This window comes from Salmo salar, chromosome 05 (assembly GCF_965601325.2).
Source record: "Salmo salar chromosome 05, fSalSal1, whole genome shotgun sequence".
Taxonomy (NCBI): domain Eukaryota; kingdom Metazoa; phylum Chordata; class Actinopteri; order Salmoniformes; family Salmonidae; genus Salmo; species Salmo salar.
Genome location: NC_138295.1, coordinates 37,249,411 through 37,275,165, shown reverse-complemented (window position 1 = coordinate 37,275,165; position 25,755 = coordinate 37,249,411). Strand labels below are relative to the sequence as shown.

The 25,755-nt window shown below is 42.4% G+C and overlaps 1 protein-coding gene across 4 annotated transcripts in view; it reads right to left on the bottom strand.

Annotated features, from left to right (window-relative positions):
* Positions 1-2,769: 2,769 nt before the first annotated feature.
* Positions 2,770-25,755, bottom strand: part of LOC106604768 (nuclear factor NF-kappa-B p105 subunit) — a 35,513-nt gene continuing 12,527 nt past the window's right edge. For 3 of the 4 annotated variants that reach the window (XM_014199784.3, XM_014199785.3, XM_045718143.2), the window contains exons 4-24: positions 25,434-25,474; positions 25,200-25,298; positions 17,504-17,652; positions 15,506-15,669; positions 15,067-15,225; positions 13,593-13,697; positions 8,726-8,817; positions 8,493-8,631; positions 8,171-8,311; positions 7,859-7,957; positions 7,605-7,775; positions 7,324-7,465; positions 6,990-7,104; positions 6,701-6,902; positions 6,438-6,607; positions 5,039-5,141; positions 4,766-4,899; positions 4,440-4,509; positions 4,139-4,305; positions 3,678-3,816; positions 2,770-3,488 (exon numbers count right to left, since the gene is read on the bottom strand). In XM_014199784.3, coding sequence (XP_014055259.1) covers positions 3,409-3,488; positions 3,678-3,816; positions 4,139-4,305; positions 4,440-4,509; positions 4,766-4,899; positions 5,039-5,141; positions 6,438-6,607; positions 6,701-6,902; positions 6,990-7,104; positions 7,324-7,465; positions 7,605-7,775; positions 7,859-7,957; positions 8,171-8,311; positions 8,493-8,631; positions 8,726-8,817; positions 13,593-13,697; positions 15,067-15,225; positions 15,506-15,669; positions 17,504-17,652; positions 25,200-25,298; positions 25,434-25,474 — 2,681 coding nt within the window. In that variant the 3' untranslated portion in view covers positions 2,770-3,408. The remainder of the gene's footprint in view (positions 3,489-3,677; positions 3,817-4,138; positions 4,306-4,439; positions 4,510-4,765; positions 4,900-5,038; positions 5,142-6,437; positions 6,608-6,700; positions 6,903-6,989; positions 7,105-7,323; positions 7,466-7,604; positions 7,776-7,858; positions 7,958-8,170; positions 8,312-8,492; positions 8,632-8,725; positions 8,818-13,592; positions 13,698-15,066; positions 15,226-15,505; positions 15,670-17,503; positions 17,653-25,199; positions 25,299-25,433; positions 25,475-25,755) is intronic. The other variant, XM_045718144.2, reaches the window with a different exon arrangement.

The window sequence follows — 25,755 nt, the reverse complement described above, 5'->3', positions numbered from 1 at the left end:
TACTGAAGTATAATTACAAGCATTTCATAAGTGTCAAAGGCTTTTATTGACAATTACATGAAGTTGATGCAAAGGGTCAATGTTTGCAGTGTTGACCCTTCTTTTTCAAGACTTCTGCAATCCGCCCGGGCATGCTGTCAATTAACTTCTTGGCCACATCCTGACTGATGGCAGCCCATTCTTGCATAATCAATGCTCGGAGTTTGTAAGAATTTGTGGGGTTTTGTTTGTCCACCCGCCTCTTGAGGATTGACCACAAGTTCTCAATGGGATTAAGGTCTGGGGAGTTTCCTGGCCATGGACCCAAAACATCAATGTTTTGGGTCACTTTTGCCTTATGGCAAGGTGCTCCATCATGCTGGAAAAGGCATTGTTCGTCACCAAACTGTTCCTGGATGGTTGTGAAAAGTTGCTCTCGGAGGATGTGTTGGTACCATTCTTTATTCATGGCTGTGTTCTTAGGCAGAATTGTGAGTGAGCCCACACATGAATGGTCTCGGGATGCTTTACTGTTGGCATGACACAGGACTGATGGTAGCGCTCACCTTGTCTTCTCCGGACAAGCTTTTTTCTGGATGCCCCAAACAATCGGAAAGGGGATTCATCAGAGAAAATTACTTTACCTCAGTCCTCAGCAGTCCAATCCCTGTACCCTTTTCAGAATATCAGTCTGTCCCTGATGTTTTTCCTGGAGAGAAGTGGCTTCTTTGCTGCCCTTCTTGACACCAGGCCATCCTCCAAAAGTCTTCGCCTCACTGTGCGTGCAGATGCACTCACACCTGCCTGCTGCCATTCCTGAGCAAGCTCTGTACTGGTGGTGCCCCGATCCCGCAGCTGAATCAACTTTAGGAGATGGTCCTGGCGCTTGCTGGACTTTCTTGGGCGCCCTGAAGCCTTCTTCACAACAATTGAACCGCTCTCCTTGAAGTTCTTGATGATCCAATAATTGGTTGATTTAGGTGCAATCTTACTGGCAGCAATATTACATTTACATTTAAGTCATTTAGCAGACGCTCTTATCCAGAGCGACTTACAAATATCCTTGCCTGTGAAGCCTTTTTTGTGCAAAGCAATGATGACGGCATGTGTTTCCTTGCATGTAACCATGGTTGACAGAGGAAGAACAATGATTCCAAGCACCACCCTCCTTTTGAAGCTTCCAGTCTGTTATTCGAACTCAATCAGCATGATAGAGTGATCTCCAGCCTTGTCCTCGTCAACACTCACACCTGTGTTAACGAGAGAATCACTGACATGTCAGCTGGTCCTTTTGTGGCAGGGCTGAAATGCAGTGGAAATGTTTTTGGGGGATTCAGTTAATTTGCATGGCAAAGAGGGACTTTGCAATTAATTGCAGTTCATCTGATCACTCTTCATAACATTCTGGAGTATATGCAAATTACCATCATACAAGCTGAGGCAGCAGACTTTGTGAAAATTAATATCTGTGTCATTCTCAAAACTTTTGCCCATGACTATATACAGGTTTTATTTCTCTTCTCTACAAATAGCCTCAATGTAAACTGATCCTCAATGTCTTACGTTTGTTTTCTTGGAAAGCTTTGAGTGCTATTATGATGCAATAAAAGTCCTATCAACTGATTTGAGCCAGGCTGTGGATTAACTGCATTGTTTGAATGGAATGTTGGCAGTGAATATGAAAAATGTATGGTATCATTCAAACTGTGGCTAGCTCTCAGAACATAGTGGAGATAAATTCTTAAGCTATGCATTTTATCACAGCACTGGCAAACAATGGCTGACCTTTTGACTGTCATAAGATTATCCATTCTAGTATTCTAATTCTATGGTCAGATACTTGCCATCTTCTCCCAACTTGTGTACGTGCGTGAATATTTACTGGCCTTTGTCCACCACTAAGAAGCTGCTAGATTATGGGGAAAAGACATGCACACAATTAACAATTTTATTAAAAAAGTATTACAATAAAACCCATTAAAAAGCAAAACTTTGACTATACAAAAGTTTCCCAGGGTACAGGTATAAATATTGAAGCTTCACACAAAGTGAAGCAGTGCTTGCCTATTAAACCTTTGGTTTGGGATTGATCTCAAAATGCCAGTGTTGTCAGGAAAATGTTGGAACAGCTTCAAACTTGATTGAAACAAATCTCTTTCAATGCCCAGCTGATGTCGATAACATAAAGAGGGTTTAGGAATATCAAATGACGACTCACTGAATACTTAATTGCAAAATGGGGAAGAACAATGAAGCACCACTCATTCTCCAACATGTCTTCACCGTGGTCTTGAAGCAGAACTTGATAACCTGACTATGAACGTTTGATAGAACAATTCAACTTACTCCATCAAGTGCATGAATAACAAAGTAAATGTTACTATAAACAAATGGCTTCCAAAAGTGAGTTTAGACCCTACTTCATACAGACATCAATGGATAAAATGAAGGGATACACTAACTGGTACGATGAAAAGCTTGTCTACACAGGAATGAACTCAAGGCTATTCAAAAGTGGTTTCTATCCAAAAGTGGTTTCTGTACTGTAGTCAAGGCTGAGGATTGTGCTTTAACAGGCTTCATGATTATTGCAATAAACCATTATCATACGTACAAATCACTGGTAGCACCACTTCCATAGGAAATTTAATTTGACTTTGTTGTACATGATACAAAAACATTGCAGGAGCATGTATCAGTGGTTGCTTGGTTTCAATACAAACCACTGAACAGTAATCATTCTTTCCACGTAATATTTCCACAGCTACGGAGTCACTTTATGAGTGGGGGATACATAACGGGCTGTCCTTTTGGCAACTACTGCTGTATATAGGGGCAATTTTCATGCAATATAATTTATCAGACACTTTTTTCCAAAGTGCCTTACAGTTAGCACATTCTGTATGGGGTCTACGCCTTGTAAATCAGGGGGTGTTGAAACTTATTTTTCTCGGGCTTTGCCAAGGTCCAGAGTGCCACACTCAAAATTGGTTATTTGAATCGGCTGCATTTTTGAACGCCGTGCTCCAAATGAACTGTAGTGTGGGGAGAACATTTCTGATCATATCATTTTCAATCTAATAATCTCTTAAATTATTAAAAAAGTATTTTCCACATTTATACCAAGCCTCTGAGTTTTCCCCTGAATAAAACACATTCATGATATTAATTCAAACAAGATTCAAATAGATTACATTCAGGTCTCCTGAAATGTCATTATGCAATCATAACATGCATACTATGTTTACGTATACAAAACCACTTTCAAAACATTAAAACTAAGGATGTTTAGCATGATGTGTGAGGAGACGAGCTTTCTAGAGTGTCCCTTTCAGAGAGAAATTGTCTGTAGCCTGCTTATAGGAAGTAGAAGCCTCATGAAATCCTGACAAGGTCAGGGCCCTGATGTGTGATTAACCAATCTGGCGGTCACGCTGTGGAGAGCTCCACCCCACTGTCACACACGCCGCTGTCCTCCTGTCCGTCCAGCTTCAGATCCTGGACACGTCCTGGGAGACAAGTGGGGGAGGGAGTTATGGGCAGGTGACTTATATCCCAGATGATTCTATTTAAATCTTATAAGGTATGCTAGTATATATATATATATATGTCTCCTGAAATGTGTATATATATATATATATATATATATATATATATATAGTACATAGAGCTACTGGCAGAGTCCTTTTTGAGCTTACCTAAGAGCTCTGTGGTGCTTTGGGGAGCTAGAGGAGCCTGCTCTGTTTCACACAGTGCCCCCTGCAGTACTGTCAAAGCGGTGGAGTTATCCACCGTCCTGAGTCCCTCCAAAAGGTCCTTGACCATTCCCCCGGACACCTACAGACAGGGGCATAGAAGTGTTACTTATCCACCAACTATCGAGTCCAAATTAAACGGAAGTGATGAAAAAAAGTCCCCAAGTTTCAATGAGAACATATGAATTCATTTTCTGTGCTGACTTGAATTCAAGGTGGGAGAAATCCGAGCAAGAGAGAAGAAACTATCAATGTGAAATTTCTAATCTTACAATGCCTATGTTTCCCCCTCATGTCTTTGTCTGAATGTTGATTAATGTGTCCTGGCACAACACCAGAGAAAAGGAGGAGTAAGTTCCCAGAGAAACCTTCAGCTCTCTTAGGTTAGGATAGTGTGTGTGTACCTCATAGCTGTCCAGCAGTGTGCTGGCGGGGGAGGGGCTGAGTCTGAAGGCGCTGTTAAGGATGCCCAGCCCCAGCGTGTTTGCCAGGCTCTCCCAGCTCCCCCCCTGGCACTCAAGGGCCTGGCATAATGCCCGCTTTGTGTCTGAGCCCAGGCTCCGCATATCGCCTACAGAAACATGACACCGTTAGCTGTACTCCACAGTGGACAAGAACCAAGATGAGACAGCCGTACAACCCTATGGCTTAAGACGTAGAGATTACAATGAAGGGGGTTGTTTAAACTGAAGTGCAGGAGCCGACCTTGAGGGGGGATGAAGACTGGGATGGTGGTCTCTGGCTTGTACTCTTTGCCATTCAGAATTTCCAACACCTAGAAGTACAAGGAAGAGAGAGAATATTTAGCCAACATTCAAATAGATAAAAATGAAATGTTCTTTCAACTCGTGAATTCACGTCAGCCGTTTCGTCGTCATAAAATGACGTGTGTTATCTTTAGAGTCAAAATGTCAAGGTGTGAGAAAGGACTGTAGCAATATTAGTCAGTGAGATACGTGCGAGACGATAGCAGAACATGGAGGAAAATGACTTCCAGAAAACACATCAAAGTGTGTGCATGTGGAACCTACCTCAGGAGTGGCTGCCATGTTAAGAGGAGTCATCCCTGGGATGTAGCCTTCATCCTGCTCCTCTTCCTCATCCACATAGCAGTCATCCTCTCTGAAGAACAGGGGCTCAAAGTTCTCTTTGTGAGGATTGGCACCTAGACATGAAAAGTTTGATCAAGTCATGTCTGCCTTTGAGCTAGGACTATATTACCAAAGAGCAGTTACAGAGAAAACAAAGACATCGAACTAAGCCATTTTCACAAAAGGGGACAGTTTGAAGAAACTCAGTCATACCTGCAGCCATGAGGAGAGCGGTCAGTTTGACAGAGCCCCGGCCTGCTGCTATGTGGAGAGGGCTGGAGCCGTTGTAGGTGCAGCAGTCCACATCAGCATTCCCCTGCGGAGGGAGAGAACACCGTCAACATACATCTTACACCCAGTGGCGACCCGTCATTCTGACATTAGAAGTGCCCATCCATGAAGGCTCAAGGTCATTCGCCACAGATAAAATGACGTCAAATCATGTTATATGTTACAGTGGCTTTGATTGGACTGATCATGTCAACGTCATACTTTCACGAGCTTAGCTAGCAGTCATCATCATGAATCAAGTCGACAATCTACTGGCAAATCCTTTTCAATCCTTGTCATGTGACGATAAATAATGAAGAGAAATTCTAGATAAAACGTATCGGTGCTCATCGGCCATTGGACATAAACATTACACAACAAGTTGGAAATCGCAAATTCAACAATGAGTGGTATGGAAGGTGTGTCCAAATATGTATTGTATGCTGCTGCATAAATGATGTAATATACCAGGGAGATATGTATACTGTGGCTAAGAAAGTAATTATCTATACCTCCATGTGGCTCACGCTAATAATTTGGTCCCTTTTCCCCTCTTAATTAGCCTATAGCCTGTTTTAGAAAAATGTAATCATTGAATATTGCAAGAGCTTTCATTGCTTATATGCCCCTGTTATTTATCCTACAGTTCTGACTTGGTGTACAGGGAGAATACTGCAAGAATGGCTCATGTCCTGAATTCTGTCGTTGTACATTTCTAAAGTGCTGAACAAATAGTTATACCGACTACTTGCTCATTAATGTCTTAATCGAAATTACGGCTTGCCTCTTATCCGCTCGTCGTTCACTTATGCCATAGTTTGTACATCTCAATTGTCAGTAGAAACTACATTTGTTTAAACAAGTCAGCCATATCAGCTATGTTTTTTAAAAAGCCAGTAAATGAGGCTGAATGAACTGTTTCGCTGCCAGACAAGGCTCCGCTGATAGCCAGGTGTAGCCGTGGTAAGACATTGGGACAGATTTATGTTGGCCCTTACAGTTTGTGGGCACCGTTTGTCACCGTTATAGCACAATTCATGTATTGTTTAGTGTAGTGGCTTTGCTGGCATGCATAATTATTATTTTGAAATTTAGTTTGCCCCACCAAGATGTACATGCTAAAATCGCTACTGCTTACACCCATGACCCATCCACCGTCACAAGGAAAGGGCTACTTGAGTTGTGCTAGTTTGCCACGTTCTAGTTTCACCTTACTAAATACACTCTAGGTCTCCCTTCCAGGTATTGACCAGGCCCAACTTTGCTTAGCCTCAAGATGGCAGCCAGTAGAAAGATGCAGGGTGGTAGGTATGGAGGTAGGCAAGGCTTCTACGGTACGTACCTCCAGTAGCAGGCAGCCTGCCAAGGAGACATTGTCCAGCTCAGTGGCCAAGTGGAGTGCCGTGCGGCCGCAGCTCCTCTCCTGGACCTCCACATTGCCCCCGCTCACCAGGAGGTCCCTGAGGGAACATAGGCTGTTGGCCAGCACAGCCAGGTGGAGGGAGCAAAATCCTGGAGGATAAAAGCACCGTCATGCTCTAGTTGACTCTTCACTTTCTACTATGCATGTGTCTGTGTGTATAGGAGTGTGTGTGTGTGTTGTACCTGCTGTGTTGGGGAGGTCCACTAGTTCCACCACCTCTCTGTGTCTTAGTAGAAATCCCACCATCCCTCCCTCCTTCTGCTGAGTGGCCAGGTGTAGAGCTGTGTTTCCGTTGCGATCAGACAGAGTTACATCAGCCCCAGCCAATACGAGGGCCTCGGCCGCCTCCTTCTGCTGGGTTATCACCGCTAGGTGCAAAGGAGTCTGGGATAGAGGGACACAAAGATATTACTGTCTGTTCTGTCACATCACCACAGAAACACAAGGCTTGTTAGTGTACGTGTTTGTTACCTGGTAGAGGTCATTCCTCATGTTGAGGACCTCCTCTCCAGGCAGGGCAGAGAGCACCTGGGCTAGACTCCTGACTGCGTCTGTCTGGCTGTGGATCACACCCAGATGGAGACCACTGAAGAAACAGAGGACAAGCCCAGATTGGCATGTGCTACTGGAGAAACTATGCCATATCAGGGTTATATATCCCATTGGCATCAATGCAAAGCTGAATGCTGACGGACACAAAATGGAAGCAAATCAATGCAGTTAGAAAAGTTAGACAAATGCAGTGAAAGTCGGAGTTATGTTTATGTTAGGATTAGGTCTGAAGTGATAGGTTGAGGGGACGTACGTGTCGCCGTTCTCGTCCTGAGCCGTCATGAGGTGGCGCTGTGGAGCCATCAGGTAGCGGACATCTCCAGTGACGGCGTAATGGAAGAGGGCTTCAGCCTGCCTCTCAGCCACATCCACCAGCCTGGCTTCCAGCACGCATTCTGGACACAAAAACACTGTTATTAACAACCCTGGCTTCCAGCACAAACACACAGTCCTACACCGACAAGTACAGTAGTCTGTTCCCTTGCCCAGTGGCTCACTGGCTAATCACTATACTCATTTCCCTGTTGGGCGCACCGCCAGTCCTGTCCCCTGGTCCTAGCTCCACACCAGCCCCTCTCTCCTCACTTGTCTCCCCGGCAGAGGCATCCTCCTCCGACTGGGCTCGGTCCGCCACCACTGCCCCCGAGGACGGGTCATCGCCCATGTCGCTGTCATCACCGCTGTCCTCCGCTCTGCTCTGTGTAGCTGTGTCGAGGGAACATGGTTGAGCTTCATTCCTATCCTGAACTTAGATGGAATTGGTCTAGCAGACAGACAAACACGCTCACCATGTTTAATGCCCGCCCCGCCACCACTCATGCCAGGGGAAAAGCCGGCGTTATAGCCGGTGCCGTAGTTATTGTAGGTGGAATAGGCCTGGAAGTAACCTAAAAGATAAAACAAAGCTGTTCTTTTGAAGTGGTTACACATTTCCTTTTAGCCTAAATAGACAGTAAAGCTTTTGAACTTGTACTTCGTCTCGTGTGAAGGACTTTGAGAAATTGCCCATTTGAAGTTTACATGGCTTGTCTCGTTCACCTTAAAATCGCATTCCTTCTGTTGTGTAAAAATGAACGACTCAGAAACATTTTTGGGTGTACCTCCTCCCCCTGAGCCGGGTCCTCCCCCCGTAGCGGAGCCTCCCCCTGTTCCCCGGTACATGCCCCCTGCTCCACCTTGGCCGTTGTAGTCCTGGAAATTAGGCAGGGTCTTCTGTCTCTTCCTCTGCACCTCTTCCTTATCTGAGAATGAAGACCAGGGGCAAGATGAGCAGATTGACTTGACAGTTGACAGAATAGTGGGTTATGTCCAATTTGAACCCCGTGCCATAAGAATGGCACAAACTATAGTGGGTTGGGATAGAGACCAGCATGCACAGGGGGTCTCCAGGACCAGGTCTGGGGGTGTTTCAGACCGGCTCACCTATGATCTGTGGGTGGTAGGTGAAGGGCTTGGGCTCGCTCGTCTCGTTGTCCGATTTACGCTTCAGCTGCACAAACACTGAGGTGGGCTTCTGGAGGTTCAGGTCTCTGTATTTGGGGGTCTTGAAAACAATGGCAAACTGTGGAAGGGAGTGGAGATTTTACCAGTGGTTAGGTTATAGTACTGTTACAGGGGAGGAAATATAAAAACAGACTTCATTGTGTGTCACTGACCTGTCGATGGACATCAGTGGGGGAGAAGTCCCCAAAGGCCTCCCATGTCAGCCCTGTCTCGTCATCCTCATAGAAGCGTACCTGGATGTCATCTGTAATGACAGGGGAAAAGGTACACTGTCACAACCCCACTTTCAAACTAGGAGTAAAAGAACAAACTGGTGACGTGAAAGATATTGGAGGATAATAGAAGACAACTAGAAAAAAATTAAATACTTATTTTCAAAACCAACATGTTTGCGCATATAGGGTTGATGAGAATCTTTCACGTGTCATCGGTCATGGAACCAAAAGGAAATGTCAATGTCTTTCCAAGGTAACCAGGAAGTGGTGCCACCCACTACTGACAGCCCCACAACTACAGACAGAAGTATTTGAATATCCTATTGGAATGTTTTAGCTGCACCGTACATGTCCTTGACAAGAAAACTCAAGTCCTGGGAGAGCTGCTGGGTGTGCAGACCTTTGCTCCAACCCAACACTAATATTTCAAAGAATTGGCTAAAATCGTGATCTTCAGTATGTTTTGTCTGAATGAAGTGTCTTAGAGCTGGGCTGAAACAAAAGCCTGAAGGGCTGATGTAGTATATCACTGATTGACTCTGCAAAGCATGATACAGCGAGTGGACACTCTTACTGTCAGTTGTGGCTGCTTCGCATGATGCATTGTTGTCTCTTCCTACTTGCCCTTTGTGCTGTTGTCTGTGCCCAACAATGTTTGTACCATGTTTTGTTGCTACCATGCTGTGTTTTCATGTGTTGCTGCTATGCTATGTTGTCGTCTTAGGTCTCTCTTTATGTAGTGTTGTCTCTCTTGTCATGACGTGTGTTTTGTCCTATATTTTTAATCCCAGCAGGAGGCCTTTTGGTAGGCTGTCATTGTAAATAAGAATTTGTTCTTGACTGACTTGCCATGTTAAATAAAGGTTAAATAAAATAAATAAAAAAGGTAGAAATAGACTCGAGATGAAGCCTTTGTTTGGAGGTCAAACAGCAGAGCCCAAAAAAAGACTTGAACTTCTGTCCCAAGAGAGGATCTTGCATTCCAGGGTTGTTGACGTTCTGCCGCAATACGGCAAAAACAAAAAAAGGTAGAGAGAGGACAATCTAGAGGCTAAAGAAATGCACACCTATTTAGGCGAGGTGCTGGCTAGTGGAGTAGAACACTTATGAAATTAAAGGAGAGCCGCACACTCTAGGAGCTCAGATGCAAAAATGTAATAACCTAATAACCAACGTTTAGACAGACAGGCTGTCTTCATCAGGGTATAATGACAAACACTGCGGGGTGACTAGTTTATATGGTGTCTGTAATCATGGTCGGGTGTGGCCTGATATCATTGGTTAATTCTCACATATTAAAATAGGATCTACATTTATAAGTGCCATTGCATTGAGCACAGCCATTACACTTGTAGTTTCCATCCAGTAGGGGCGAAAATAAACGTTGTGCAGGGATATCTTGGGGTGGTAAATCAGAGTTTACCAATTGATCTCGGAGATTTCTGCCCAGCGTGAATACGATCAAGGGAGGGTCAGAAAACACATTACCGATACTGTCATCCGATCTTTGAATGTGCCAATGTTTGTGAACGATTCCCTTAATTTGTTCAGAGCACTTTGAATAGCGGGTAGTTAGAACGCGAGAATGCTTATTTTTGCGAGACTGACCTTGAAAAAGGTCATGTCTCGTTTTGTTTTGAATTTTCTCAATGGCAGTATTAATCTGACCATTTTTGTACCCCCCTCTCCTTGAATTTTCTTTGCGTCTCAGCCATAGATCTGTCAAAAATCTGAATGTTTTTTGCTAATTTTTTTGATTGGACAGAATTGGCTGTGGGGCAAACTGTTTTACAAGGGAAGTGGGTGACAACTATCAGCCCTCAACAAACTGTTACGATCAGTTGGTTTCCTTTAAATATCAGTGTATAGAACATTATCTTCGCATGATGTATTATCTCCTCTACATACAGTTGAAGTTGGAAGTTTACATACACTTTAGCCAAATACATTTCAACTCAGTTTTTCACAATTCCTGACATTTAATCCTAGTAAACATTCCCTGTTTTAGGTCAGTTATGATCACCATGTTATTTTAAGAATGTGAAATGTCAGAATAATAGTAGAGAGAATTATTTATTTCAGTTTTAATTTCTTTCATCACATTCCCAGTGGGTCAGAAGTTTACATACACTCAATTAGTATTTGGTAGCATTGCCTTTAAATTGTTTAACTTGGGTGAAACATTTTGGGTAGCCTTCGACAAGCTTCCCACAATAAGTTGGGTGAATTTTGGCCCATTCCTCCTGACAGAGCTGGTGTAACGGAGTCAGGTATGTAGGCCTCCTTGCTCGCACACGCCTTTTCAGTTCTGCCCACAAATGTTCTATGGGATTGAGGTCAGGGCTTTGTGATGGCCACTCCAATACCTTGACTTTGTTGTCCTTAAGCCATTTTGCCATAACTTTGGAAGAATGCTTGGGGTTATTGTCCATTTGGAAGACCCATTTGCTACCAAGCTTTAACTTCCTGACTGATGTCTTGAGATATTGCTTCAATATATCCACATCATTTTCCATCCTCATGATGCCATCTATTTTGTGAAGTGCACCAGTCCCTCCTACAGCAAAGTAGCCCCACAACATGATGCTGCGACCCCCGTGCGTCACAGTTGGGATGGTGTTCTTCAGCTTGCAAGCCTCCCCCTTTTCCCTCCAAATATAACAATGGTCATTATGGCCAAACAGTTCTGTTTTTGTTTCATCAGACCAGAGGACATTTCTCCAAAAAGTATGATCTTCGTCCCCATGTGCAATTACAAACTGTAGTCTGGCTTTTTTAAGGTGGTTTTGGAGCAGTGGCTTCTTCCTTGCTGAGCGGGCCTTTCAGGTTATGTCGATATAGGACTCGTTTTACTGTGGATATAGATACTTTTGTGCCTGTTTCCTCCAGCATCTTCACAAGGTCCTTTTCTGTTGTTCTGGGATTGATTTGCACTTTCCACACCAAAGTACGTTCATCTCTAGGAGACAGAATGCGTCTCCTTCCTGAGCGGTATGACAGCTGCGTGGGCCCACAGTGTTTATACTTGCGTACAATTGTTTGTACAGATGAACGTGGTACCTTCAGGCGTTTGGAAATTGCTCACAAGGATGAACCAGACTTGTGGAGGTCTACATTTATTTTCTGAGGTCTTGGCTGATTTCTTTTGATTTTCCCATGATGTCAAGCAAAGAGGCACTGAGTTTGAAGGTAGGCCTTGTAATACATCCACAGGTACACCTCCAATTGACTCAAATGATGTCAATTAGCCTATCAGAAACTTCTAAAGCCATGACATCATTTTCTGGAATTTTCCAAGCTGTTTAAAGGCACAGTCAACTTAGTGTATGTAAACTTCTGACCCACTGGAATTGTGATACAGTGAATTATAAGTGAAATAATCTGTCTGTAAACAATTGTTGGAAAAATGACTTGTGTCATGCAGAAAGTAGATGTCCTAACCGACTTGCCAAAACTATAGTTTGTTAACAAGTAATTTGTGGAGTGGTTGAAAAACAAGTTTTAATGACTCCAACCTAAGTGTATATAAACTTGTTCTCTTAGGTCTCTCTTTATATAGTGTTGTGTTGTCTCTCTTGTCGTGATGTGTTTTTTCATATATACATACATATATATATATATATATATATATATATATATATATATATATATATATATACATATACATACACACACACACATATACACACACACACATATACACACACACACACACACACACACACACACACACACATATATATATATATTATTTTTTTTATCCCAGCCCCCATCCCCACAGGAGGCCTTTTGCCTTTTGGTAGGCTGTCATTGTAAATAAGAATTTGTTCTTAACCGACTTGCCATGTTAAATAAAGGTTAAATAAAATAAATAAATAAAAAAGGTACAAATAGACTTGAGATGAGGCCCTTTGTTTGGTGGTCAAACAGCAGAGCCCAAAAAAAGACTTGAACTTCTGTGCCACGAGAGGATCTTGCATTCCAGGTTTGTTGACATTCTGCCAACAGGCCAATACGGCAAAAACAAAAAAAGTAGAGAGAGGACAATACACCGCTATAAACCTCTTCCTGGAAAAGCAGGCCGGAGGACTTCCTTCATGAACAGTATGATGATGTCACACAGAAGTAAGAGCCGGAGAGATAATGCTTCAGACTACGTGTTGACTACGTGTTGCTTCAGATTGCGTGTTGCTTCAGACTACGTGTTGCCTCAGACTACGTGTTGCTTCAAACTGCGTGTTGCTTCAAACTGCGTGTTGACTACGTGTTGCTTCAGACTGCGTGTTGACTACGTGTTGCTTCAGACAGCGTGTTGCTTCAGGCTGCGTGTTGACTACGTGTTGCTTGAGACAGCGTGTTGACTACGTGTTGCTTCAGACAGCGTGTTGACTACGTGTTGCTTCAGACAGCGTGTTGACTACGTGTTGCTTCAGACAGCGTGTTGACTACGTGTTGCTTCAGACAGCGTGTTGACTACGTGTTGCTTCAGACAGCGTGTTGACTACGTGTTGCTTCAGACAGCGTGTTGACTACGTGTTGCTTCAGACTACGTTCTCATCTTCATGATAACGGTGATAAATCACCCTCGGGATCATAGATGACAGATCCATTCCCTTGTCACATACTGTACCTTTCTGGACCTTGTCACAGAGCAGGTAGACCTCTTCTCCCCCTGTCACATACTGTACCTTTCTGGACCTTGTCACAGAGCAGGTAGACCTCTTCTCCTCCTGTCACATACTGTACCTTTCTGGACCTTGTCACAGAGCAGGTAGACCTCTTCTCCTCCTGTAACATACTGTACCTTTCTGGACCTTGTCACAGAGCAGGTAGACCTCTTCTCCTCCTGTCACACAGCCAGCTGTGCGGTCCATCCGCACAATCTTCAGGTTGGATGCATTAGGAGCTTCTGCAAACAGAATAAGGGAACTCAGATCTTCTGTTTAGTGCAGGCAGAATACCTTTACTTCTCATTTATTGACAGCTAATAGGTACAGTGCCTTCAGAAAGTATTCAAACACCTTCACTTATTCAACATTTTGTTGTATGACAGGCTGAATTCAAAATGGTTTAAAAATAATAATAATCTCACCCATCTACACACAATACCCTATAATGACAAAGTGAAAACGTATTTTTTTATTTTTTTTTTAAATGTTTGTTTTCAAACCCGAGTCAATACTTTGTAGAAGCACCTTTGGCAGCGATTACAGCTGTGCGTCTCTAACAGCTTTCCACACCTGGATTGTGCAACATTTGCCCATTATTATTTTGAAAATTCTCAAAATTGGTTGTTGATCATTGCTAGAAAACCATTTAAGTCTTGCCATAGAGAAAAAACATTTTTTCTCTTTGACATTATGGGGTATTGTGTGTATGCCAGTGACAAAAATCTAAATGTAATTCATTTTCAATTCAGGCTGTAACATAAACAAAATGTGGAAAAAGTTAAGGGGTGTGAATACTTTGAAGGCACTGTAAGGAAAACACTTTTCTCTTTACTGTGCATAATCCATATTGGATTCCTTGTAAATCCTTGACATTGCCCATTGTTATCAAACTGGAACCACTATTTTATTTGTTTCTCTTCAAAAATATTTTCTAATTTCAAAAAACCACAGAGACACCAAATGTGGAAAAAAAAAAAGACTTGACACTAATTGTGTGGATGCTTTCACACAGTAAAGGGCAGGCATCAAAATGAAAGTGAAGGCCTAGTTTCAGCCTGCGAGAGGAAGCCGAGTAAGAAACGTGACGTAGCGGAAGAACAGAGCTAGGAAAATGAAACCAGTGCACACTGATGTGGTTTTACTTCAATACATCTTAAACTCAGTGACTAATTACATGAATTCAGTATTGACAGGCACAGGAATGGTTCTATTAATTTGTTCAAACAGTAGTTCCTTCCTGAGCTTCATTAAGCTGAGGCACTACTGGGTACTATGTAGCCTAATATGGTGTGTTTCTATGGTGAGGTGGGGGACCTTTGTCATAGATGGACTTACTGAAGGGTAATGGAACAGCCTTCACTGATAATGTAAAGAAGAAACAAAATGGTGGAGCACAGACAGTTCTTCTTGGGTCATGGCTAAAGACTGTTTTAGCTAGCTAGCTAGAACCATTGTTATGTTGGGGTCACAGCGCACATGGAAACACAGCACTAATGGCCTAATCGTTTTTATTTTCTCATAAATCATGCATTGACGTCAACGGGCACATTTTCACAAGAACTGAAGTTGATTTGGCGCTCAGTGACTAGGTGGCTGTTAGTGACTTACTGCTGTCGAAAATGGGGTCTGATATGACGGGGTCCAGTCTACGGGAGAAGCCCCCGTCACTATCTGGGAGGAAGGCTGTGAACATGAGGCGCACCACGCTTAGATCCATCTCTTTAGCCTGCTTGGTTGCTGCACTGCAGATCATGCTTCTCTGGTGATCTGAAGGCAGACACACACACACACACACACACACACACACACACACACACACACACACACACACACACACACACACACACACACACACACACACACACACACACACACACACACACACACACACACACACACACACACACACACACACACACACACACACGTGAAGGTTGAGTGTGAAGTTGGCGATGCGTCTATATTCATATATATGCAAAACAACAAATATTCTTAGAGCTCTGCAGAAATACATTCATTCATTCAAATTGTCTTAAAGGTGACTGACCAGTGAGCTCCCGGGGGATGCGGACCTCTCCCTGGATGGTGTCTATCTCGGGGTGGATGACAATACCACAGTTGTAACCCATCCTGTAGGCCTCAGTCATACGGTCCTCCAGTGTCTTACTCACATTCTTCTTGGTCACGTGGAGGATGCCCAGGTTGGGGAAACTGTCACAAGGAATGTCTGATTTACATGTGGTACATTTTTAAGAATTACTACAAGATATAAAACCATAAGGTCAATTCAAGTTAGATGGGGAAACCCTAAGTGAGAAATCACATCATTACATATGATCTCAAAGGAAGGATCTATAATGGTCCTATAGGAAGTCCAAACATTTCTGCAATGTTGTCAATAAGCAAACAGTTAAAGGTGTTAAACATACTCATTTACCGGTAAGCTAACTGGTTCTTTCGGTGGTGTGTGTTAGGGCTGTGAAGATCATGGAATTTTGGTTAACGGTTTGCAAAATTAAGGCAGGCAAATCTTCTCCTCTAGTGGATCAATCTATCACGTGCAGTGGTCATGCCTCTGGGTTATGCACATAGACGTGACGTTTGCTAGCCTATTTGATTTCAAATTTGTTTGTTTTTTAAAAAAATTAAATTTTTTACATTTTAGTCATTTAGCAGACGCTCTTATCCAGAGCGACTTACAGTAGTGAATGCATACATTTCTTTATTGTACTGGCCCCCCGTGGGAATCGAACCCACTACCCTGGCGTTGCACACACCATGCTGGCGTTGCAAACACCATGCTCTACCAACTGAGCCACAGGGATAATTTTTGCTTTTGCTTATGCAGTGCATTCGGAAATACTCAGACCCCTTGACTTTTTCCACACTTTGTTACGTTACAGCCTTATTCTCAGATTGTTCCCTCATCGACCTACCCCCTAACGACAAAACAAAATAGTTTTTAGATGAGAGTTTTTAGATGCCTTTTGGCAAACTCCAATCGGGCTGTCGTGTAACTTTTTCCTGAGGAATGGCTTCCGTCTGGTCACTCTACCATAAAGGCCTGATTGATGGAGTGCTGCAGAGATGGTTGTCCTTCTGGAAGGTTCTCCCATCTCTGCAGAGGAACTCGAGCTCTGTCAGAGTGACCATTGGGTTCTTGGTCACCTCCCCGACTAAGGCCCTTCTCCCGATTGCTCAGTTTGGCCAGGCGGCCAGCTCGAGGAAGAGTCTTGGTGGTTCCAACCTTCTGCCATTTAAGAATGATGGAGGCCACTGTGTTCTTGGGGACCTTCAATGCTGCAGACATTTTTTGGTATCCTTCCCCAGATCTATGCCTCGACACAATCCTGTCTCGGAGCTCTACGGACAATTCCTTTGACCTCGTTGCTTGGTTTTTGCTCTGACATGCACTATCAACTGTGGGACCTTATATAGACAAAAGTGTCAAACAACCTGTTTTAACTTTGTCATGAAGGGTTATTGTGTGTAAATTGATGACGAAATGTATTTTAAAGTTGATCCATTTTAGAATAAGGCTGTAACGTAACGTGGAAAAAGTCAAGGGGTCTGAATACTTTGCTGAATGCACTGAAAATGTCCACACACCAATAATGACATTGGCTAGCTAAATTCAGCAGACAGAGTGGTTGGATTTTGGCATATTTTTACATCTTTACAAACCGGAGAATTATGTGCACTGCAGCTGGCTACAGCAGCATCTAAGGGAGTGCGCATTTTGAAGAACAGAGCGTGCCAAGACAGCGTGTTTTCGGGAGGAGGTGGAGACAGTTTGATATCTAGATGGATTAAGGTAGCAACACAATTGTTCATAATCATTCATTTACACTACTGCTATTGTGTAAAATATATCTACTATTGAAAATAAAGTTTATTAAAACCTTTTTTTTTTTTTTAAATGATCTATTAAACTGTTATTTTATTTATGGTCTACATCCATAAATTGTTGGTTACATGTTTATACAATTACGTTGCCAGCCCTAGTGTGTGTTGATGCGGGCGCTAACTAGAGATGGAGACGCACCTGATGCTGCAGTCTTTGGGCTGTAGGTCTGTGATGCAGATGCCCTTGTCACACTGCTTGCCCACCAAACTGTGGGCATGGAGGTGGGCATCTTTAGAGTTGGTCACCAGCTGTACCACCACACGTGCCAACCCCTGGTAGTTACAGATCTGCAAAGACAGCAGCAATGTCCTTTTTAGAGGGAGACACTTTTTAGACAAGATATTAGAACGATAGCCTCGTGTGCCAGACTGCTTACATAGTATGGTGGTGTTTTGTGTAACGATTTTGTATTTTTTGTAAAATCTAAAATGTGCTCTCGGGTTTATTGGCTCTTAGCCTGTGTAGCTAGTTCAGTCATACCTTGACTGAGTGACAGGCTCAGTTAGGAGCTGGAGTGTTACTGTCACTTTGTGCTTTGTTTCTCATGTGGTTATTCAGACACTCTCTAGGGGGAAAATGAGTCACTTTTGCAACAACACACACATCATTAGAAACAGTTAAAAATCCCAGTCTAAATGGTGAACCATTTCTGAGTGATGAAATAACCAAATGAGGTTAGTCACACACTTTCTCTAGGGGGGGGGGGGGGGGGGGAGGAGTGTGTCACTCATATGTCAAAAAACACATACATACAAATCACACAAACACACAGCATTCAAAACAGTGGAATATGCCAGTCCAAATGGTAAACAATTTCTGAGTGATGCGTTAACCAAATGAATACATGAAGGAAATGCTGAATGAAAACAGTTTTACACATGGCTCAGATTTTGACAAAGGGTTACATGCTGACCACACCGCCTGTGTTGTGTGGGAGAGCGTTGCAAAATAAATGTACACATACATCTTATTCAATAATTTCATCCAAATGTTATCAGGCGCTAAAAAAGAACATGGTTCTATTTTAGACACTTGACGCGCTGTCAAGTCCCACCTCTCCCATCGGTTTTTAGGAGCGCGCACACACACACACACACACACACACACACACACACACACACACACACACGTGGGTGACTGACAGATGAACAAGGTCCACACTTCAGTAGGTTGCATTAACCGGCGTGGAGCCAGTTTGGTCATCATGTTAGGGAAAGGTTCCACACTGCGACCATTTGACTTGGCAATGCGACACACATTTTATTGACTCCATACATTTTCTCTTCTAATATTTCACCCAGACCTAAAAGAATTGTCCCTTATGTTGTTTATGAATTGTTGTGCAGTTAAGAACTCCAATGTTGTTGTTTTTCTATTTAAAAAGTGTGATTTTGATAGTGAAAACTGGGGGAAATCACAGTCCTCCTCCAAAATAAATTATTTAATAGATTATTTTTCAAAATTGGTGCGACCAAAACATGTGCTGGTGTCACCAACTAAAAAAGTCAGTAGCACCAGTGGAAAACGTTAGTGTAGAACCCTGGGTTAGGGTAGGTTTCACAATCTCAGTCCTTCATGTAACCAGAGCTATTTTCAAACAATGACAAAATGTCAAGTTCTTCCACAACTTCAGCTAAAGATCCCATCCTTCCAAAACCCCTCACGGGAAACCCCTCAGCTTATCAGTCACCCATTCTTCACAGAAAAGAGAATGCACACTTCTCTTCAGTGAACAGAAATGAATTGCATGCAGATGAATGACTTTCTATGACACATACACCAACGTCTCACAAAGTTCTGTTCGAACTAACAGGAAGCCAACATATATCCAAAAATAGTGTAAACAACATGCTTGATCTGTCAAAGGCTGATACCATTCATGCTGCCACAATGATGCATCACATACAGTACCAGTGAAAAGTTTGGACAACACCTACTCAATAAATTATTTTCTTTATTTTTACTATTTTCTACATTGTAGAATAATAGTGAAGAAATCAAAACTATGAAATAACACATATGGAATCATGTAGTAACCCATAAAATATTTAGATTTGTTTAACACTTTTCTGAGATTCTTCAAAGTAGCCACCCTTTGCCTTTGACAGCTTTGCACACTCTTGGCATTCTCTTAACCAGCTTCACCTGGAATGCTTTTCCAACAGAGTTCCCACATATGCTGAGCACTTGTCTGCTGTTCCTTCACTCTGCAGTACAACTCCTCCCAAACCATCTCAATTTGTTTGAGGTCGGGTGATTGTGGAGGCCAGGTCATCGAATGTAGTACTCCATCACTCTCCTTCTTGGTCAAATAACCCTTACACAGCCTGGAGGTATGTTTTGGGTCATTTTTCTGTTGAAAAACAAATGATAGTCCCACTAAGAGCAAACCAGATGGGACGGCGTATCGCTGCAGAAGGCTGTGGTAGCCATGCTGGTTAAGTGTGCCTTGAATTCTAAATAAATCACTGACAGTGTCACCAGCAAAGCACTCCCACACCATCACACCTCCTCTTCCATGCTTCACGGTGGGAACCACACATGCGGAGATCATCCGTTCACCTACTCTGCGTCTCACAAAGGCAAACCAAAAATCGCAACTCATCAGACCAAAGGACAGATTTCCACCGGTCTAATGTCCATTGCTCGTGTTTCTTGGCACAAACAAGTCTCTTCTTATTATTGGTGTCCTTTAGTAGTGGTTTCTTTGCAGCAATTCGACCACGAAGGCCTGATTCACGCAGTCTCCTCTGAACAGTTGATGTTGAGATGTGTCTGTTACTTGAACTCTGAAGCATTTATTTGGGCTGCAATTTCTGAGGCTGGTAACACTAATGAACTTATCCTCTGCAGCAGAGGTAACTCTAGGTCTTCCTTTCCTGTGGCGGTCCTCATGAGAACCAGTTTCATCATAGCACTTGATGGTTTTTGCGACTGCACTTGAAACTTTCAAAGTTATTTACATTTTCCAGATTGACTGAATTTCATGTCTTAAAGTAATGATGGACTGTCATTTCTCTGCTTATTTGAGCTGTTCTTGCCATAATATGGACTTGGTCTTTTACCAAATAGGGCTATCTTCTGTATACCACCCCTACCATGTCACAACACACAATTCCACAAATTAACAAGGCACACCTGTTAATTGAAATGCATTCCAGGTGACTACCTCATGAAGCTGGTTGACAGAATGCCAAGAGTGTGCAAAGCTGTCACTTTTTTGGCTACTACATGATTTCATATATGTGTTATTTCATAGTTTGATGTCTAAACTGTTATTCTACAATATAAAATAGTACAAATTAAGAAAAACCCTTGAATGAGTAGGTGTCCAAACTTTTGACTGGTACTGTAAATGATTAACTCTGGGAGTGACGGATGCTTATGTATATCAACACATGTAATGGACACAAAAGGTAGAAGTATGCCTTCTAACCACTTTGAAATCTTACACAAATGAATTACTACACTGTAGACAAACGCCTTCACTTCACCTCTTTCTGGTTCTCCCAGCCAAAATTGGCCTACATACAAAACCAACCACGTTCCAAGAAATGGTACATATGCTGTTACGTGCAGCAGTCAGAGGGTGAGACTGAAGAACACTTTTTGAATTTGCCTACCTAGAAAAGTCTTTAGCCTGCCCTTGAGTTCAAATGTCTCGCCTCAAGCCCCGTCTTTATCCACTGCATTTAAAAGAGAACTCATATCAATGTACTATGTAACTTTATGTACAGAAGCACAGCATAGACAGTGGGCTATATCTGCCTCTACAACCTATAGAACAGGTTTGAGAGACACCTCTATGTTTAACACTGAGGCAGTCAAGAGTCTGAGACCGTGGAGGCGATCTGAAAACACAGTTTCCTGTTGGTGATAACACTCGACAGTCCCTAGTAATTACCTCTATGACACAGGAGGAAATTCCCAACAGGCTTGAAAAACAAAGAAAATGGCGGGGGGAATTTATATACACTCCCCTCCATATGTATTTGGACAGTGAAGCTAAAATTGTAAATGTGGCCTTATACTCCAGCATTTGGGATTTGAGATCAAACATTTCATATGAGGTGGGGATACAGAACGTCACATTTTATTTGAGGGTATTGTTATACATATGTTTTTCCATTTAGAAATTAAAGCACTTTATATACAGTGGCTTGCAAAAGTATTCACCCCCTTGGCATTTTTCCTACCTTGTTGCCTTACAACCTGGAATTATCATTTATTTTGGGGGGGTTTGTATCATTTAATTTACACAACATGCCTACCACTTTGAAGATGCAAAATATTTTTTATTGTGTCAAAATAGCTAGAAATAAAGAACTTTCTTCTGAAACTCGTCAGTCTATTCTTGTTCTGAGAAATTACGGCTATTCCATGCGAGAAATTGTCAAGAAACTGAAGACCTCGTACAATGCTGTGTACTACTCCCTTCACAGAACAGCGCAAAATGTCTCTAAACAGAATAGAAAGAGGAGTGGGAGGCCCCGGTGCACAACTGAGCAAGAGGACAAGTACATTAGAGTGTCTAGTTTGAGAAACAGACGCCTCACAAGTCCTCAATTGGCAGCTTCATTAAATAGCACCTGCAAAACACCAGTCTCAACGTCAACAGTGAAGAGGCGACTCCGGGATGCTGGCCTTCTAGGCAGCGTTGCAGAGAAAAAGCCATATCTCAGACTGGCCAATAAAAATAAAAGATTAAAATGGGCAAATGAACACAGACACTGGACAGAGGAACACTGCACTGCCTAGAAGGCCAGCATCCCGGAGTCGCTTCTTCACTCTTGACGTTGAGACTGGTGTTTTGCGGGTACGATTTCATTTCAGTTTAATCCACCTGAAAAGACAGAACAAATAATACAACAAATAGTGGTTAAACTCAAATATACCAATTGATTAAAAAACAAAAATGTATTTTTCTATATAATTTATCATTAATTTTTTTTTTAGCAAAAATAGGGCTGGTGGAGTTGTCACACATGCAGCTAACACAGACATATGGAAATGTCTGCTCTACCCAAAATTACAACCAACTTATTGCTGCATTACCATAAAAATGGAAGAGGCAAGTGGAAGGGGGAAAAGTAAGGAACTTATCTGTCGGCCCTGCATTAAAGAACATAAATCGTAAAAGGAAATTGTTTCAGTTTCATTTAAGGACCAAAATTGACAGCTGTGCCATATAAATTGCAAAATAGTTGGGAAGAGATTTTCGATGTACTGATTCCATGGCACATGGTTTATGAATTGACACGCAAAACTACCCCGGATTCAAAACTATCCCATATATATATATAGGGGATACAATCTTCCCAGCTCTGCAGATTCTGCTGTGAGGAGGCAGAGTCATTAGATCATTTGTTTTGGTACTGTCCATATGTAGCTCGATTTTGGTAACAGGTCCAGGAATGGCTGAAGAATTGTAACATTTACCTAGACATAACGCTGCAGATAGCAATACTGGGTGATTTGAAAAGCCATAGTCAATCAATCAATAATATAATCATTATTTTAGCAAAAGAATGTATCTTTAATTTACAATCTGTAGAAGCTATGAGAATAGAAAGGTTCAGTGCTGTTGTGAAGCATCACAGCACAGTTGAAAAATATATGACAAATAGAAATCCAAAATGGATGGTGTTAAGAGATAGATGGGAGGGGTTGAATGGAGCTGAAGGGTGGGACTAATAACAAGATAACAAACGTAAAACATACAGGGTCTGTAAAATGTATATAGGTTCAGAAATGTTGTGAAATAGCACAGTTACAAATAGAAATCAAACTGGATGGACATCAGAAAGAGAAAGGCCAGGACTAAAAACAAACAAAATAACTCTTGTAAAATAGATTGTGTCTGTAAAATGTGTATAGTATGTATAAACTGAAGGTAGAAGCCTAAATGTCTTTGTTTATTAGTTTACTCCAATTGGGGGAAGGGTGGTAGGGTTTGTGGGGAATAATAAAGGTATATTCTAAAAAAAATTACAAAAAAATACAAAAACAATCCTGTGAACGGAACTTAGAGCTTACTGAAGAAATTAAGAGAACATTCCTCTTTCCCCTGACCATTGAATGACTATCCATTCTCATGTCTCGTTCCAATGAAAGATCACTTAAAACCTTTTAGCAAAAAACCCTCAGGTGTAAAGGTTAAAATGTATTGAAACAAAAGCACGCTCAGAAGATGAGAGGTTGGAGTAAGTGACTCATCACCAACAGACAATACCTACTCTTACTGCTTGAGGGAAATACTTGGAGGCACAACAAGAGGGGATTTCCCAGAGTACAGTCTGAACATAGTTCAAATTGCCTAAAGATACATTACTTGTATCTGTGTGTGTTTGTGAGGGGAAAAATGTTGTAATTTGTATGAACAGATTTCTGTCAGGAAGGACATTTAAATGTTAGCTTGAAATACAGGCGGAGCTGATCAAAAAGTTTTCATTCACACATGAAAAAAATGATTACACCTCAAACACGTGAGACACAAAATTCCTAGGAATGTCACGGGGAATTCCTACTTCCGCTTGTTTAGTTGAAAGATCAAAAGAAGAAAGGAGAGAAGGACGGACAGCAGGCCTCAAGGAGGGAAAGGAAAAAAGAAAGTAAAGGAGGGTAGGGAAAGAACAAAGGAAGAACGGAAAGACAGAATGAAGGACAGAAGGTGTGACTGAAGAATGGAAGGAGAAAAAAATAACATCAGGAAGGACATGTTGGTGGGACCATAGAGATACATAAAGGACTCATCTTTGTATCTATGCCATTATAGCATCTGTGACAGCATGGGCAGAGTCATTGAGACAATCTTCGTTTTGAAGTAGTCAATTTTCTTCACGTTTGGCTGATCCCTCCTGATGACCCAGTTGGACATGACTCCCACCCAGGTCCCACCCAGTTGACTATATTAAAATGGTGGAAGCCCTCAATTAGAGGTCTTCACGGATCCACCTGTACCCGAATGCCCGATCAAGAACTCTAAATAATGTCACAGGTCTGGGTCGGATCTGATATGTCTTGGGTATGTATAATTTTAAAATGACTTGTCCGGAAGGGCCCGTACAGATCCAAACACGACTGCTGCAGTAGAGAGAATCATTTGATCCTTTATGCGGCTGCTCTTGCTTTTCACGAGAGTGGAGAGTGTGGCTTGTTGTTTGACAATCTTAAGTCAACAAAGCGGCAATAGGCTACAGCCATAGAGCCTCGCGCCGTCTGTGGCAAAAGTTAGGAGATATCTAATCAATGGAAGATGGAATTAAAATGACAATTAAAAGTTAAAGAAGGAGGATAGGCTACAACGACCAAGAGCCAATGTGTAGGCTGCTACTTAATTTTCTGAATGGAGTTGTTGTTATTATTAACTGTAGGATGAGAAAGCGCATGCCGTGTAATACTATGTAATCATATTGGATGATGAATAACCTAGCTATGCAGCTATTAGCCTACTATAGCGCGCGTCAGCTTGGTTGGTTGCTGTCTCTTCCTACTCAACTTGTCACTCGCTCACACTCGCGCTTTATCAGCGCCGGTTAATAAGGTAGCTTAAATTACTTTTCTGCTTCTTCCCTCACTCGGATCGGACCGGGTCTGCATCCGACCAGGTCTATACAGATGGGATCTAGCGGTCTTCGGGATCGTTCGAAACGGGTCTCTATATTAAAAAAATTATTTATGCATATTGGGTCTGAGTGGGAAAGCCCCTGGTCCATTTCAAAACGAGTTCAACTTTTTGGACTCGAAAAGACCTCTACCCTCAATGGCGCTGCCCATGCTAATACAGCCTTTTGGTCACTAGAGGCCTCTATCATTATCTATGGGTGGGACTTACCTTGACCTGGGGATATGACTTCCTGTTCTTCTCGCTGGAGGCCCCTGGAAGCCCACCGTGAGAGGGCCCCTCACACCCATAACGGAACCTGAAGCCCCGCTGGGACAGAGATGAATGATAGTCAAATAAACCGTTTTTAATATTACTTTGAAATCAGTTAACATTTTAATTTATCTTTGATTACATAGCCTATGCTGTAACTGAGAGAAGGAGCACACTGAAGACAAGGGTTACCTGTTTAGGCTGTTCAATGATTTGGAGGTAGGGTCTATCTGCTGTAATTAAGAACAAATAAACAATGGTTTATGTTAGTTTTACAGCAGGACTGGCTGACCCTCCTCCTACTGTATTGGGTGTGAAGGCTTTTGCTCCAGCTCTGCTCTAACACACCTGATTCTACTAACTAATAAGCGGCCAATGAGAACATTGATTAGAGAAAGCAGGTGTTAGAGCAAGGCTGGAACAAAACCCTGAACAACCAGTAGCTCTCTAGGGCCATCCCTCTTCTTAACAAACATCTTTAATTGAGCTCAGGTGCTGTAGTAGAGGATGTATT